Below are 17,778 nucleotides of genomic sequence, written 5' to 3' on the forward strand. Positions count from 1 at the left end.
ACTTTTCAGTGTGTATAAAAACGTAACGAACTATAATGTACACATCATAAACATACGAGTACAGTATTGTTACATGCAAATTGGAAAGTTAATTATTTTACCAATATACAAATGACAGTGTAGAGCATTGTCAATTTACATGTAAACGTCTTATCGTGCACTCATTTTGCCAATATTCAAATCACAAATGACACTGTACAGCAATGCCAATGTAAACAACATCAATATGACTGAGAAAGTAAACAGACGGCTTACTAACTATAACATTACTACAACGTATCGATTCTGATCTATGTCTTTTTGTGATAAGTATATTTATCTTTTATCTTTTTCTGAATCTTTAATAGATACATGCAATCCCTCCAATTTTCAGGCTGTGTGGAAAGAAAGCTTGACATTAAGATGATGAGTTTAGGAAATAACAAAATAACCAATAAGAGTAGTCGCCCCTGGACTAATTTCTGTTTTGATGTTGTCACGACCCATCAACATATTTTTCTTCGAGTGATCCCTTACCTAGCGTGCTTAAGTAACAGTTACACATTTAATTCCAATACGTTAACACAATATTTATTCAGTCTACATGGTAAATTCACTTTTATGAAATAAGGATGTTATACTTTTAGATATTGCATAAAATCCGACACGATAGCTGCTATTTGTAAAGATGTCAAAGAGCGCACAACTTACCAACCTAAACTCCAACAAACTCAGAGATACATCCAATAGTTAATTGCTTTCATGCCATAAATGTGCGACATATGTTATCTAGTGTTTTTGTTTATCAAGACCATTATCACGTAATAAATTCCGAGCCTCTATCCAGGTTCCCACGTCCATTCAATGCTTGTATTTAATGCCATCAGTCTGTTGTCAATAATCCTGAAAATAAATGATATATAGAAATCGTACATCAAAGACAAAAAGTTATTTTCGTTTGTAGCATAACATAACCCGAAGGAAAGCATAAAACAAAAACCGGATATCTTTCAACGATTCGTTTAAAGTTTGCCAGAAGAAACCAAAAATAAATATATTGCTAGATAAATAATGTACGCTCCTGGTCTGGCGGAAGAATATTTGATATCTTTTACCAGGTAGTGGCGGCTTTAGAATCCTGTATCGTAGCCAGAAGGCTGTTAATTTTACAGCTTTTACATGATTAGAGGCGGGTCAGACAGAACATAGATTCACAAAACATAATTATGTAAATGTTAAGTTGAATTTTTCCCCGTTTGGGGCTGCGTTCTCATGCAATATGTCAAATAATGACCAACATACACCAGATAGATGATTATAAGATAAAAATATATTACTTCCAATAATCTTAAAGTAACACTAAGAGAATGGCAAAATATGTCATCGATTTCAATCAAAATTCGGATTACAGTTATTATTTTTTTCATGAAATTTGCTTTGATTTACTGACCAGCTACGCAAGCAGTGATGAAACAAGCCATGCAACCGGAAATGAGAGCACGAAGAGAAACTCTGACGATGTCCGCCTTCCTAGAGGGCGCCACTGCCGTCAAGGCCCCAATCATGATACCGAGCGCTGTAAGATTGGAAAATCCGCACAACGCGTAAGTTGTAATGACCTCAGAACGATGCTGAAATGGGGAAAAAATTAATAAATAAAAATCACCACACTGTCAAAACATACTTGTCAATGTAATAAATTCATAGCAGAGTGGATCTTGAAGGACGTCTTTTTTATGCTATTATATGATTTTAATGTATGTACATCTATAGAATTATAGGAACAAACAAATAGAATATACAGACGTCTAATGTTTCAGAATAAAAGCCACCTGAAACACTTACTTAGCGGCCATAACTGTAGATTTAATACTCATTAAATTGCGACTACTTCTTATAAATAGTGTTTATGATAAAGCGACATACGAGTCTATGCCGTAAAAAATGTTCTATAGATATCAGGGTTTAAAACACTGTTACCTCGGTTGATGTTTAAAAAGAATGCTACACGGAGAAACCAAATGGAGCTACGTGGGTGCGAGCGACGAGTCATCCTTATTGTTTTGCACTAATTGAGTTATTTAGTAATCACGGTTGCTATCTATTTTGATTTTCGTATTTGAGGGAAAATGTCAGTTTCATGTTATACTTGAAATACGCCCGATACTGTTTTCCAAGTGATTGTTACAGTTACAGCCGCTTTAAGGATTAAAGGGAAATAAGAAACGGAAAATGATAATGTTAGCAATATATTTACATACAGTAAGATTGTGACGTCGTTACCTACCGACATAACACCTCCAATAAGAACAGTGGCGTTCCCGGGCGTATCCATGATGATGTTTCCCGTCTTGTCTAAGTTCCAGGTGCCCTTAAAGTTCCGGAATTTCTCACCATTTCTTATAACTTCACCGAGATCTTCATAGGCAAAAAACTCATTGATAAAGGTTTTGATGCCGACCATCCTAGCTGCCACGTGACAATCTGCTGGTTCCACTCCCATCAGGAAGACGAGTGGCCAGAATACGTACGAGCAAATAAGCTAAGCATAGACAAAATATATATTAAATATAGTATTAAACCAGAAAATATATGATCAAAGGAATTGAACCGGTCAGTTGGAATAAAAAAAAAAAACATGTACCAAACAATTGACCAGTTTTCTGAATATTTACGAACCAATGCAGAATGCTGAAGTTCAATTGTAGATCACAAGGAAAAGAAAGAAACATGGACAAGAGTTAACAGAACTAATCATACAATGATGTAGATGTTTCAGCAGAAGACTGTTCAAAGAACACTAACTCGTACCCATATTGGGGTATGCCAAACATGTATGCTGCCGAAATAGGGATGTTTAATTCTACTGCTATTCATCCAAACGAAAATGTTCTTTATACATCTCTGTATCTACAAAGCGGCAACATTTATAGTTTTGTATTGGTCATGATTATACTAAGTTCGATATGACAGAGATATACAAGAACCATGATATATAATAATAAAAGTTCGGTGACTATTTATAGAAATAATTCCAGTCTCTACTGAATGAATGTTCTTGATCAGGATCTTTCTATATCAATTCTACTAGATATCCTGATTTATTACTACTTTATATACCAATTAATCATTGTATTTTTAGTTAGAGTTGCAGTTTTATTACACGTCCGTTATTTCCTGCTGTATTTTCCCTTCAGGAAATACATGATCAGGGCCTTATTGTACAAAGCCATTGGCCTATAAGGCAAAACTGGAGACTAAGACTGTGTCTGAGAGAGTCATTGTACAAAGACTTAACCTGACTTAGCGTATCAACAGAGGGTATGACACAATGACAGGTCAGACGTTCAGTTTATCACATGACGAGGCTATCATTAAATACAATGTATATCCCACTGAAGATAAATATATCTCCATCACAAGTAATGTTTAGAGTCATAACTCAAGATGTAAAGTAGGATTTGGATTAAAAAGTTTTTATTCCTTTTTATATGATTTTGTAACAAAATATGTGGTTTCACTACAGATATGATAAACCCATCATACCGAATATTCCAACATAGTGTTTTAGACTCCCAATTCAACATGCATGTACAATTCATACAAGAGATTAACATAATAACCTTATTTCAAAATCACGTTGATAACGTGGAGGTAAGTTCCCAGTGTCAAAAGTATCAGTGTCATTTCATCATATAAATAATATAGAATGCGAGAACAGGAAGTAGAATATAGGGCGAGAAGCGACGTATCACTTACCTGAAATGATAGGACGGGATAATCAGGAGGGGTAAGTCCCACCCGGTCACCTAGCCATTCAAGCGTAGCGTTACAGAATCCCAGTAAGGAAAAGAAGGCCAACACGCTGACCAATATATAGGCCACTATAGACGTCGCACCAATGGCCCCGACGGAGGCAGCATCTATAATGTTTTGACCGTACCTTCAACAGAAAGAAATGTATTTCAAAAGAAATGCATTATTATCTTAAAATGGAATTGTTTGGAAAGATGTTTGTCTATTACACAAATAGCGACCGAAAACATGTTTCCTTTGTGGAGCGTGCGGATTCTTGACAATTTTTCACTATTTGGTAATGTGATGAAATGTGGATGTCGTAATTGTTGTAAAGACGAGTTGCCTTCCATTTGTCACTCTTATATTGCAGGTAACCTAAAAAAAAACGGGATATGTTTTCCAGTTTCGTCCCTTATTGGATGTAGACATGGGTAAACAGATACACATTTCAACCTAATGATATTACTACTGATTAATCTTATCCAAACAAACAAAATGGAAACTTGTTTATGACACAGGCAGATTTAATACAGCAATTTTAGTGATACTTACAGGAGAACTTGTTCAAAATCAGTTGATAAAAAAAATCCTTTCGAAATATACTGATATACTTTGACAATTACCCTTTTTTGTCCAAATTGACTTTCGATGTCCTGATGCTTTCATCTGGATAGAATAGTTTGGACAAGGCGAGAGCGGCCGGAGCTGACATGACGGATGCCGACAGTAGATGGTTAGCAGGAGCCTGTGGCGATGTAGATAACATAATCATCATTAAATAAACAAATTAATGTATGCAGATAAGTATATATCAAACAAAAAATGTAGGGAAGTGACTCATACAGCTGTTTTGTCCTTCTGGAACTCCTCGGATATTGAGTGTCAATCTTGTGGAAAAGGATGTGGTATTTACCACATAATTTACCCAACTTAATATTATCTTTATTGCATTATTTAAAGAGACAACGAATATATGACGAATCAGTGCCGTTATTCTTTAACATTTATATGCGACATGCATGGTAACGAGTACACAGAATCATTCACACTGAATAAGACGGTTGTTGTTTGGATGTCATTCTTTACGTGTATGCTCGATTTCGTACAAGGACCGGTTGCAGAAACTCGTCTCGATTGACGAGTTACAGAACTGGTCCTGAAGCAAGAGGATAACTTTCTTATCGCAAACAAGTATTTAAGTAAGTATTTTTGTCACCTTGAAGCATCTAATCTATAACGGTGATGTATTTCTGAGTATATTCGGTTTTCTGAAAGTACAATTGAGGTATACATCATCTAGCAATACCAGTAGTTACGGTTCCTATATAATTCGGCTCATGATAAAAAAAATCATGTAAGTATATTAACGAGCGTTTACGGGTCCCCATGCGAGAATTGAATGATACCTTGGCCAAGAGGTATGATCAGAATAATAGAAGGAAGACGTCAACTCCAAAGCCCTCATAGTCTACACGACGCAGACAGCAACGCCCAACGTAAACATATACATTTGTGTGTAAGGATGTAGTCACAATAGGAGTATCGATTTGGAGTGGTTCTAAATACTGGTCATAGCAATGAGCAGGAGAAGATATGGGGTTTGACTTTTGTGACCAACCATAACTCGTTCGTTTTGGTAATATTTAGGAACATCTTTCTGCTATTTTTAGAATGTTGCTCTATTTTCCCAGAACTTGTGTTTCTCGATCAGGCCCCAGTTTCATCCATATGGCTTAATTGAAGGACATTTCTTAACTTATAACTTAGATAGTATAGATTATAATTATAATTGCTTTTTCCATGGATTGTTTTAAGTGAAGGAATTATCTTCAGTTAAGGAAAGGTGATGGAACTGAGGCCGGATGGGGGCTTAATTCATGGTAATTATTTTTCTATCAGGAAAAGATAACAAAACTCTATTTTTATACAAATCATTTGCAATGCAGCTCTAGTCTCCAGTCTCTAGTTCCATTGTCTGATAAAACCAGACGTGTTCTCAAATACAGTATATTGTACAAGAATATCAATCAAAACCATACGAACGGTAGACAAAAACTAATAAAACTATATGGTACCACGTCTTACTCCTACTTGTAGTGTTATAAGGTACCACGTCTTACCCCTACTTGTAACTATAAGATACCACGTCTTACTCCTACTTGTAACTATAAGGTACCACGTCTTACCCCTACTTGTAACTATAAGGTACCACGTCTTACCCATACTTGTAACTATAAGATACCACGTCTTATCCCTACTTGTAGAGTCATAAGGTACCACGTCTTACCCCTACTTGTAACTATAAGGTACCACGTATTACCCCTACTTGTAACTATAAGGTACCACGTCTTACCCATACTTGTAACTATAAGGTACCACGTCTTACCCATACTTGTAACTATAAGGTACCACGTCTTACCCATACTTGTAACTATAACGTACCACGTCTTACCCATACTTGTAACTATAAGATACCACGTCTTACCCCTACTTGTAGAGTCATAAGGTACCACGTCTTACCCCTACTTGTAACTTTAAGGTACCACGTATTACCCCTACTTGTAACTATAAGGTACCACGTCTTACCCCTACTTGTAACTATAAGGTACCACGTCTTACCCATACTTGTAACTATAAGATACCACGTCTTACCCCTACTTGTAGAGTCATAAGGTACCACGTCTTACCCCTACTTGTAACTATAAGGTACCACGTATTACCCCTACTTGTAACTATAAGGTACCACGTCTTACCCCTACTTGTAACTATAAGGTACCACGTCTTACCCCTACTTGTAACTATAAGGTACCACGTATTACCCCTACTTGTAACTATAATGTACCACGTCTTACTCCTACTTGTAACTATAAGGTACCACGTCTTACCCATACTTGTAACTATAAGATACCACGTCTTACCCCTACTTGTAGAGTCATAAGGTACCACGTCTTACCCCTACTTGTAACTATAAGGTACCACGTATTACCCCTACTTGTAACTATAAGGTACCACGTCTTACCCATACTTGTAACTATAATGTACCACGTCTTACCCATACTTGTAACTATAAGGTACCACGTCTAACCCCTACATATAACTATAAGGTACCACGTCTTACCCATACTTGTAACTATAAGGTACCACATCTTATCCCCTACTTGTAACTATAAGGTACCACGTCTTACCCTACTTGTAAAACTATAAGGTACCACGTCTTACCCATACTTGTAACTATAAGGTACCACATCTTATCCCTACTTGTAACTATAAGGTACCACGTCTTACCCCTACATATAACTATAAGGTATCACATCTTACCCATACTTGTAACTATAAGGTACCACGTCTTACCCATACTTGTAACTATAAGGTACCACATCTTATCCCCTAATTGTAACTATAAGGTACCACGTCTTACCCCTACTTGTTACTATAAGGTACCACGTCTTATCCCTACTTGTAACTATAAGGTACCACGTCTTACCCCTACTTGTAAATATAAGGTACCAGGTCTTACCCCTACTTGTAACTAAAGGTACCACGTCTTAACCATACTTGTAACTATAATGTACCACGTCTTACCCATACTTGTCACTAAAAGGTACCACGTCTTAACCATACTTGTCACAATAAGGTACCACGTCTTACCCCTACATATAACTATAAGGTATCACATCTTACCCATACTTGTAACTATAAGGTACCACGTCTTACCCATACTTGTAACTATAAGGTACCACATCTTATCCCCTAATTGTAACTATAAGGTACCACGTCTTACCCCTACTTGTTACTCTAAGGTACCACGTCTTATCCCTACTTGTAAATATAAGGTACCAGGTCTTACCCCTACTTGTAACTAAAGGTACCACGTCTTAACCATACTTGTCACTATAAGGTACCACGTCTTACCCATACTTGTAACTATAATGAACCACGAATTGCCACTACTTGTAGAACTATAAGATACCACGTCCTTCCCTTACTTGTAGAACTATAAGGTACAATGTCTTACCCCGTACATATGATAGATGACAAGTGTACTCCCTGACACGGTGGCGAATCCGTTAGTCATCACAGTGTGTAGTTCCGGAAGCGTCATTTCATCAAAGAAAGGTTTTAAGAACGTGGTTGTCTCCCCCTGAAATATCATGAAATAAAATTAAGAAAGCCTTACACCAGTCACGTAGTACCTTGCTCCACATACTGTTAAAGAGATTGTACAACAGACACATTGCATTAGCACATTTCAATGCAAATTAAGATTTAAATACTGCCCTGAAAAATCAACATCATACAAAAAGACTTCATAAATAACCTAAAAATCTTTACAAATAGAGTGTAAAAGCATTTCTCAGCAGTCAGAAATATATGTTTAAAGTTGTAATTTATATGCTTTTCGAACCTTTAAACAATGAATCATACCCAGCCGACAAAAATGTTAAATGCAGCATGTAGAGATTCCATAGCAGATATACCAAGACTGTGCTGCATGACAATGCCGAGTCCCCGGATGAGGACTTGAAGCCAACCCAGGTAATAGAGGATAGCGATTGAGGCACTGAAGAAAACAATCACTGGTAGGACCTGACAACAAAAGGAGCTCAGTTTATTCTCACCTACTAGTTCATGCACATATGTCAATAATTCAGCAATAATTGTACGATACTAAATAAGTAATAGATTTAAAAGTAATTTTCTTGTTAACCTGGAGTAATGAAACATTTGACAGTGAAACAAGTCGAAAAGTATGTCTAATGAAATTAATTGTAAAAAATTCAAAGACTCTATTTGTATCACTTTACTGTAAATATTGGATTTCTTTTCACACAGTACATGGCTGAGTGAAATGAAAACCTTGATGAAATACTATTGGATCATCCGCTAATACAAACAGGGAATACAGTACTGCATTAAACAACCTTACACTAAATGCGAATAAATGCTGGTCGTGAGCAGGCCCGAAAACAAATTTGGCTCCAGTTTCAGAATGTCTGAGGTATTCTGTTACTCGTTGTGCAAGCCAATCAAATGCGTCGTATCCCCACGGTGAGCGGAGCACGATCAGTGCAAAGATAACTTGTAAAAGTAGTCCCCATAACACAGGTCGCCACACGACCTAAGAGACGAATAAACCACGAATGAGTCGAGCAACGTTTTAGTACTTTGACGTAGTTCCCCTCCATAATTTTATCGGTGTTAGCGACGACCATCAATCAACATTCTGGATACATTAATATGATTTTTCTAAGAAAGGATTATAAAACTAAACAATATAACTTTAAATATATCTTTTCTTTTAACTGTTAACGTTACCTTACCAGTGCAACATAATGACTTTAGAATGATTCTTTAAATAATTGATGCCTTTTAAATAAATGTCTTAGGTTGTAGATATGGAAATACTAAACTGTTCGATGAAGGAATCTGTATACATGTATCAATATGGAACAACCTTGACGATGCTAGAAATGGCAAAATATATTTCAACTAAATTACATGAAAAGTATCAATTTAAATTTTCAAAAAAGGTATATACATTTTTTCAGTTGATTAAAAAAAAGAGAAAAATAGCAAAAGTATATTTAGCACGGGGATTGCTAGTAAGTGTTTACGAATGCGTATTTGAAATTACGACCGATTTTGTACCATACCTTGGCCGGATCTTTGGAGAAAAAGAACATGACTATTATGAATATAAACATTCCGACAGCCGAGACGATGCTTGACGGTGATTGGATGACAACGTCAATCAAGATATAGATAAAGATAGCAAGAACTGCAACGACGCCAATTATTCTGAAAAAGGAAATGACGTTTGTCGGATGATTAATGCTGTACTTTGTAAAAGGCACACACATTTCACACTTCCGTTCACAAATTTGATAGACATATTCAGCAGACAATGATTGAAATATTGATCTGCCTTTCACACATTGATGTTTTATTTGAAGGTAGATTCACAAATATAGTTGATAACTATAGGACATACGTGGTCACATGCAGGATGTAGAACTCAAAGTTTAAGGACATGTTACATACAACCATCGTGAGGAAGACGGAACAGTGTTTTAATATCGCAGAGTAAGACCTAGGACTGTATACATTTACATTACAGACAGCTATCTGGATTTGAACGGGAAGTATTGACATCATCCTGAATTTGCTATGTTATAGCGTGTCGTCGGAAACCCAGGAGAATATGCTCTTGTCGTTTGACTCCAGCGACAAAAGCCAGTCCCCGCAGGTGTCAGACGATGATACGAGCGGAAACCAATTATTCTTACCGTTGTAGCTGTAGACGTCTCTTTTGAAACTGATCTTTTAGCTGTTTGAAACATGAAGTGGACTGTATGGACGATGACACCAGAGGACCTAACTTCCTGAAAGTCGTCCTGACAACAAATCCCATAGCAACAACAAGAGTGACCACCATCAGGCGGACTGACCCTTCATCACCAAACCTGTATAGCATCGCGTACACAAAATAGGCGAGGTATCCTAACAGTAAAATATTCGTGATAACTTGTTTTAGTCTGTCCTGGTTTGATTTGCAGCAAGCATCACATGATTGACGAACTCGAATAATGACGCCAAGCGGTGAGAAACTTTGATCCTGTCTTCCGGGAATGCTTATGTCGCCAGTCTCTAGATCAACCTCGGTGTTAGGATAGTCAATCTGTAAGTGTAATATGTATGTATTAGTAAGCGGCATGTCATGTAACTGTTCTGCGTCGTTTAGACCAAAATGCACTTTGACCGCCAAAAGAAATATAATGTTTAAGCACGTATCAATCATTAGAAAAAAAAAAATTGAAATACGTTTGACATATTTATTGCATTAATGATTTTGCAGTGTGACAAACAGCAATTGTATAAGACTTACAACACTGCTTCTAGATTCAAAATACAAAATTCCGGTGATATCGGTTGGGAATTATATGATAAACACTTACTGACGTTGATATGTTGCAATTTTCTGCATGTTTAGTGATACGGTTACTTCACAAAGCCACAAAGCCAATATATTGATAATTTCTCGCACATATATTGCTTGGCCTAGAGAGCTAGTCTTACTGTTTCGTCCTGTTTTTCTTTATCTGTATCCGAAGTCATCAGACGATCCAACTGGTCATTACCCAGGGCACTCTGACTATTCCTAGCCTCCATCTCTACTTCAGTTTCCATGTTTCTTACTAAAAACACTACATTCAATTATATCGGTATACAATATAAGCATGTCATTTAGTTAAATTGAAATATATCAATTTTCTTCGGGGGGGATTTTCTTTTGCAGCCTCGGACTAATTGTTTCATTACACAGATGGTAAATAGTGTATACATCATACACATAAAAGTATAGACATGAACTTTAAATTGACAGCACAAAACTGTTTCATTTAATAAAACCACATCATAGAGATATTAAAAAAAATCATATGTTAAGGCAGTTTTCAAGATTATTTTGTAACTCAACGTTGTTTCGGTATGCCTTATGCCTAACTATCATCAGCTTATGAGCTTTCAGTTCAAACAGTATATGGTTTTTTAAACTTATTAAATTGATATCTTTTTCTAAACATTTCATTTTAAACAAATATTGTTTAATCAATAGTAAAATAAGGTTATCTAATACCAAATCTGCATCACTGAAACTAAATTTTCTAAGTATAAATTCCTGTTTAATAAAATCGACAAAAATGTTGTTAGCAGCTAGTAGTTGTTTTAATTCACGTAAAAGAGCACTAACCTTATCACAATCCCAAAAAATGTGTTCAATGGTTTCTGGAAAATTTCTACAGAATGTACATAAATTATCTTGTTTTATACCCATTTTATGTAGAATTGTATTTGTAGTTAAAATTCTATGATTGATTCTGTATTGAAGCCATCTTAGTTTTGTACTATTTAGTGGTTTTAACAACATTTGCATACATTTCTTTCCATTGGTTTTCCTGGATGTTAAAAATTAAAGACCATTTTCTTTGTGATGTAGGCTTTGTGTGATTATGACACAAGATTATATAAATGTCATGTGTCCCTTTTTTTATTTCTTAGTATAACTTTCAAATTTAAAGGTATGTTTGGTAAACAGATTGCTGAAGAGAAAGTTTCCTGTTTACTATTTATAAAATGTTTTACAGCTCTAATAATACCATGAATGTTAAAAAGTTGGATCTTATACCATATTTTTGTTGAAATTCTTCAAAATTATAAAATGAGCCATCTTTTTTAACAATATCATATATATACATTACCCCTTTCCTGAACCATTCTTTGCAGAAAGCAGGTTTGTTGTTTATTTTGATGTTATAATTATACCACAAAGGATTTTTACATTCTTTTTCATTGTAAGTATTGGACCCATCTATTGTTATATACCAAGCTTTCAGAACATCTTTCCAAAACAAATTTGTACATTCTTCCAAAGTAGTTTTGAGTTTTTGAAGTCCACAATTTGCCATGGCAAAGCAAATGTATCCATATATTTATCTGTAATATACATCCAACTAGCATTATCTTTGTAAATCCGCCTTACCCATGTTGTCTTAAGACCTGTTATAAAAGATTTTAAATTAATCATCTTTAAACCACCTTCAATATATGACTTAAGGTAGACCGACCCTTCTGTGACGTCACAGACATGAGTCCGGCGATCCGGCGATCCGGGCCCTTGATTATATTCACGAATAGTTACATGTTCTAATTCTTTATTTGTTTAATGAGGATCACAAACAGCCCAAGGGCTACGAGATGCTCTCCTCAACACATTAAAACAATACAGTATGTACAAGACGTAATCATAACACACGCTCTCTCACTCACACATACATTCCATAACATAAAGAAGATGAGGTGGAGAGGAAGGATGAGGATAGAGGGAAAGTGGTAAAGCAAAGAGAGTGAAGGTGTGGGAGGGTGGGGTGGGGTGGGGTGGGGTGTGTGTGTGTGTGTGTGTGTGTGTGTGGGTGGGTGTGCGGGTGTGTGTGTGTGTGTGTGTGTGTGTGATAAGATGAAATTAGAACCTTTTTGAATCAACAATATAATCAAATACAAAGTCAAAAATGTTTTTGTTTGAGGAATCGGTATTGTTGTCAGAGCCATGCAATATAATGTTTAAAAGGAGATCAGGCATAAGATTTACAATGAGATCTGGATTTACATTTGGAGCAAGTTGTTATATTTTGGACAGGTCAAAAAGAAATGTTTTTCGTCTTCGGGCATCTGGTTTAATTTTCAAGTCAGCTGGGAGATAAATGTTTAGGCCTACAACACGATGCGGTCAAGAGGTAAAGGGGTCAGTTTTGTAAAACTAAAAGACTAGGTAAGTTAAGGCTTATGCTTTCAATGAAGTGAGAACATAAATTAAAGATGGTCCATTGAAAACAAGGACAGCGCCGATGTATCACATAATGTGCCAATGTGTGACGACCATATAACGTTAGTTACAGTCTCGGCGGAGACAATTTATATCAAGTCAGGAAGAGGTTAGCACATCTCCAATTTATGGCAATGTAGAACAAGAGGACACTTCATGGCGCACGGGCCGACGCATAGTGGAGTTGGGGACTTTGGCCGATGTTCTAAAAGCATGTGCACTTTGCGGCAACCAACAATTACTTCAGTATGTACTCCATCTGTCAGATTGTATATTGTTAGGGGAACGTAAGTTCGGCCTTGCGCACTTTACATGTGATATATTGTTATTCAGAATGCGAGGTAGTCAACCATATTCCAACCGCGGGTAGACACAGATCAGAAAAAGGAGGAAACGCATGGGACGTAAACACAAAACTTGCAACATGCATTGATGGTAGGGTAAAAGATCTATATAAACTCTCACGAAATTTACGTTGACATTCGACAATTTTTCAAAAACCTAAAACCCGTGAAATTGATGTAGATGTTAAATGCCTTTTTACTCATATTCTGGATATATTATAAATATTGTATTTAATTAACTGTAGGCCTATAAAACACGTTTCTTGTGATCGGTCTAGGGCTGGAGATTTCACTCCATGGGGAGCTCTCTACCAGGTTCGAGCAGCATACTTATCTCCCTGCGAGCCTTCAACTATAAATGTCCTGGCAGATGGAACATGGGTTACTTTGTTATTTGCTAACGCGGCTAGTGCTAACGATCTTTGCGAAGTCTGCTTACCTGTCTGCTGAATATCGGACGCCTTGTCGGTTGCTACCTCACCTACCTCATCGTCACTGTGATCACTTGTCTCTCGCTCATTTATCTTACCCTTAACTAAATCTAGGACATCATCAGGATGACAAACTATCTTTGGAAACTGAACATTGTCAGGATCTAACTGAGCGCTCTTATGTATAGCCTTAAGTCTGTAAGATCCTACTCCTATCAAACCCCTCTTAATCTCGTTGCTGTAGTAATTCTGGAGATAATATAATGATAGAACTGCGGTATCTAACGAAACTTCTTTCCAGTTATTTAAAGATTTGATTAAACTATTTGTTCCTTCAACAATATTATTTGTAATACCTGTATACTTGTTTCCTATACCAAGCTCCGCTAGTACCCACCAACCTACATATTTCACTTATATTTTGCTTGTATTTGTGAAGCGGGACTGGACTTGGTCGATCATCGGTGACCAGGTAGCTCAAATGGTAGAGCATCCGGCTAGTGTTCGGAGGTCCCGGGTTCGAACCCCGGTCTGGCCGCTACATTTTCTCCTCTCCTGTTACAAAATTGGCGCCCAACTAAAATACCCACGGTGGTGGTATAAGGGTCTCGTGTGTCTTCGAGGGCGAAGACTTGGAAAAAAGGAGGGAGGTGTGTAGCGGGACTGGACTGGGTCGATCATCGGTGACCAGGTAGCTCAATTGGTAGAGCATCCGGCTAGTGTTCGGAGGTCCCTGGTTCGAACCCCGGTCTGGCCGCTACATTTTCTCCTCTCCTGTTACATTTGTATAGATACCAGATTGCACTTGGTGCATAACTATATATAAATATTCGTAGTATACCCAATATTAAGGGTTTTTTTTCTCACTTTTTCACTTTTGTAATTTTCGCGAAATCTTTCACTAACATCACAAAAACATTGTCCGATATAATTGATTACTAATGTATCTAGAATAAAAGTCACGTATAAATATCTGGTATTACACAATACACGCTACTCATAAACCAGTAGTCCTAGCACGGTGGATCGGGAGTAGTCTGCCCTTGGTACGGGACCGGGCGTAAACAAAAACCCCCGTGATCATCGCCGCGATCTCAAAAAAGGCAAGATTTGAAATGAAATAAGTAGTATTTGTAATCAAAACTTATATTTGTATCAACAACTAGGTTTACTTGAAGTATGGAATCGAAAATATCACGGTTGAGTGCGGCGTACACAAAATCACACCCTGAAAAATGTAAATCGACGATTACTAAAGTTGTAGGTATTGCTTCCATTTTATTTTAAATGTCAGATTTTTTGAAATATAAATCGGGATTTACAAGAAAAACATGAGATTTGTTCAGTTAGTCGTTGTCGAGAAAAAAAATAATATCAATATTCCTGGTACGGGGATCGGGTCCGGGACCGGGTGCGGCGTACACGAAATCACGGGGACCCAGTTTTATAAATAGATCATAACAAAAACGGATGACGGATTGACAAGCACAAATTCGGATCCTTTAAAGAGGCATGTCCGTGAATGAATTGTAACGAGTTGCATAAATGCAAAAAATACATAAACAAAAACCATCAAAAGGCCAACTCTGGTAATTTCTACATCACTACCATGTCAGCAAATTGCGGCGACCGGGTGCTAAGCTCAAGAGCGTCTTCGTTGCCACAGGTGTAAAATACGGAAATGTTTAATTTTCCAATTTAACTATTACCAATCAATCCAATAAGACTTGACAATGTCAAAATATATAATTCCGATAAACTGTGAGATTTACAGTCATTTCGATCGCGGATTTTGCTGTATATGTTGCATAATTCGTGGATTGCGGCATAATTTGGTCATACCCGCCTACAATGTGGGCGAATTAGCAAAAAATGAGAGGTGTTTTCCCTGTCAGTTATCCTTGCAAGTTATAGCCAATTTATCATTTTGTTCCGTGGTCGGGTTATTTCCTTGAAGGACATCATTATCACATCAAAAAAGAGAAAAAATATCGATACACCCATGCGCTAAGCCCGATTTACCTGTGCTCGCGTGTGTTTGATAGGGAACAAGACGCTCTCGATAAGGGATATGCTATGTAATACATAGTTTATGTTACAATGTGTTTACATGTTTAGATTTAGATTTTTTAAAAAGGGGGGTATAATCACCTATTATATTTTGGCCTAGTTTGTAGCATTTTCTTTGTGTGTCATTCTTTTGAATTAACCCCCCCCACCCCCACCCCCCTAAAAAAAAGTCTAAAATCTGAAAATGTGGTAGTATATACATGTTACGGTGAGTGATTACTGTCATAGCTGCGCTCTTCTAAGGCTTTGCCTTCATTCAAATTACATTATCGCATAGGTTGGAACGCTCGACACTCGACACTCGAGCAACATTGTTTGAAGGGTCGGTCTACCTTAATTATAACATCACGTTTAATTTTGTCAAAGTATTACATAATACTACAACCAAATTAACAGTTACACTCTAGAAATTAAATGGTGTCAACCATAACTTTACCTAACATAATTTGAGGTATCAGGGTTTCAGCAACCATAGATATATATTGACACATATATTTCAAGCAACTAACAACAACAGCATCTGAGGTGTCAACATTGTCCATAAATATCGAAACTATAATAAAATATCAGTAGTATCACAGCTTCAAAACTATCTACAGAACAACAATAACATTAAGGAACTCAATCATAGCTCTTACAAAATATCAGTATCAGAGCTTATACATAAGATAAGTATATTATTTTATCGTCTGATAATCGGAAAACATAATAAAACAACAATAACAAGACAAGACAATGCATGGTACATAAACGTTTCTATACATACATGATATAGTGTATAGCAGGGCAGAATAATACAGCTCCCCCAGGTGGCACTACAGTACATCACTATCCTAATGACATACGGATGTGGACCGTGTAAGTCATTAACTTAACTAGATACCACATACTGCTGTTCTAGACTGCAATGGCCAAATTATTTCTCAAGGTCATTGAGTTGTTGTCCTTACCATATAACAGAGTTGTTTTTTTTTTGTGTTACGTGTTATTGAGCATATAAACTATTTTAAAACGTGTTGCAGCAACTTCAGTTATCATCGTAGTCATTGAACTTCCGTCGCTTCTATCTAAGGTTTCGAGTTGTTGTTATCATACAGTTACTGAGTGACCTTCTCTGGAAATGCTAATCGTGTAGTGTGTACTGGATATCTACAAGTCTCAAAATGGACACTTGTATAGTCTGCAATATTACGTAGATGTGTTTAGTTGTTGTTGTTATTTGGCGGTCACGGTCGGCTGTCGTAATATACAGAGTCGTCACACCATTTCAAAGACAGCAGTGCTATTAGAGAATTGTGTCTTTACGTTTTGCACAAACTTTTGCAATATTAATCCTGGTCCCTTTACTGTTTGGGCGATTCATACTTTATGTAGATGTTTTGCACATGTATATATTGCACTGTGTTACCCGGTTACACATATGATATGTTTACTTAGCAGACAGAATACATACCAATATCAGACCTCCTCACTCAATGACTCCCTCCAGCGTCCTTGCACATGTATGTAGTAACTGAAGGATCAGAGTACTGCTGGCTTACGCTATACCACTGATGAACTAACGACTAGTCGAGGTCACTTTACTTAAGGAGGCCCGGAAGCACAACATCATGTTTGAGTAAACGTTATAGCCTGACTACCTCCAAATCATTTTGTAACATTTTAGTTATAACAAGTACTTTTAATTAATATGATTTTTATATAAACCATTCAAACGAATGCCATTACAATCTATAGGGCGATTATGTAAGCACACTTGGCGTAAACATTATCGTAA

The 17,778-nt window shown here is 36.7% G+C and overlaps 1 protein-coding gene across 2 annotated transcripts; it reads right to left on the reverse strand.

The window, feature by feature from the left end:
• Nucleotides 1–543: 543 nt before the first annotated feature.
• Nucleotides 544–17,571, reverse strand: LOC117334762 (solute carrier family 28 member 3-like). 2 transcript variants are annotated; one of them, XM_033894562.1, is made up of 12 exons: nucleotides 17,455–17,571; nucleotides 10,855–10,973; nucleotides 10,065–10,456; nucleotides 9,432–9,576; nucleotides 8,705–8,896; nucleotides 8,203–8,364; nucleotides 7,793–7,918; nucleotides 4,401–4,522; nucleotides 3,739–3,922; nucleotides 2,267–2,521; nucleotides 1,430–1,610; nucleotides 544–882 (listed from the first exon to the last, which is right to left on the reverse strand). In XM_033894562.1, the coding sequence occupies exons 2-12, from the start codon at nucleotides 10,963–10,965 to the stop codon at nucleotides 863–865; spliced, it is 1,890 nt and encodes a 629-aa protein (XP_033750453.1). In that variant the 5' UTR covers nucleotides 10,966–10,973; nucleotides 17,455–17,571; the 3' UTR covers nucleotides 544–862. The 2 variants fall into 2 exon arrangements, with proteins under 2 accessions (XP_033750453.1, XP_033750452.1); XM_033894561.1 differs by lacking the exon at nucleotides 17,455–17,571 and adding an exon at nucleotides 16,334–16,373 and having other exon boundaries at nucleotides 10,855–12,385.
• Between the last annotated feature and the right edge of the window lie 207 nt (nucleotides 17,572–17,778).

This window comes from Pecten maximus, chromosome 9 (genome assembly GCF_902652985.1).
Source record: "Pecten maximus chromosome 9, xPecMax1.1, whole genome shotgun sequence".
Classification (NCBI taxonomy): Eukaryota; Metazoa; Mollusca; class Bivalvia; order Pectinida; family Pectinidae; genus Pecten; species Pecten maximus.

Coding starts and splice junctions, on each gene's coding strand:
- LOC117334762 (XM_033894562.1), bottom strand. CDS start 10,965: ATGGAAACTGAAGTAGAGATGGAGGCTAGGAATAGTCAGAGTGCCCTG. Junction 4,523..7,792: donor TCATCTATCATATGTACGGG/GTAAGACATTGT, acceptor ACATCGCCACAG/GCTCCTGCTAACCATCTACT. Junction 1,611..2,266: donor TTATTGGAGGTGTTATGTCG/GTAGGTAACGAC, acceptor TCCCCATTTCAG/CATCGTTCTGAGGTCATTAC.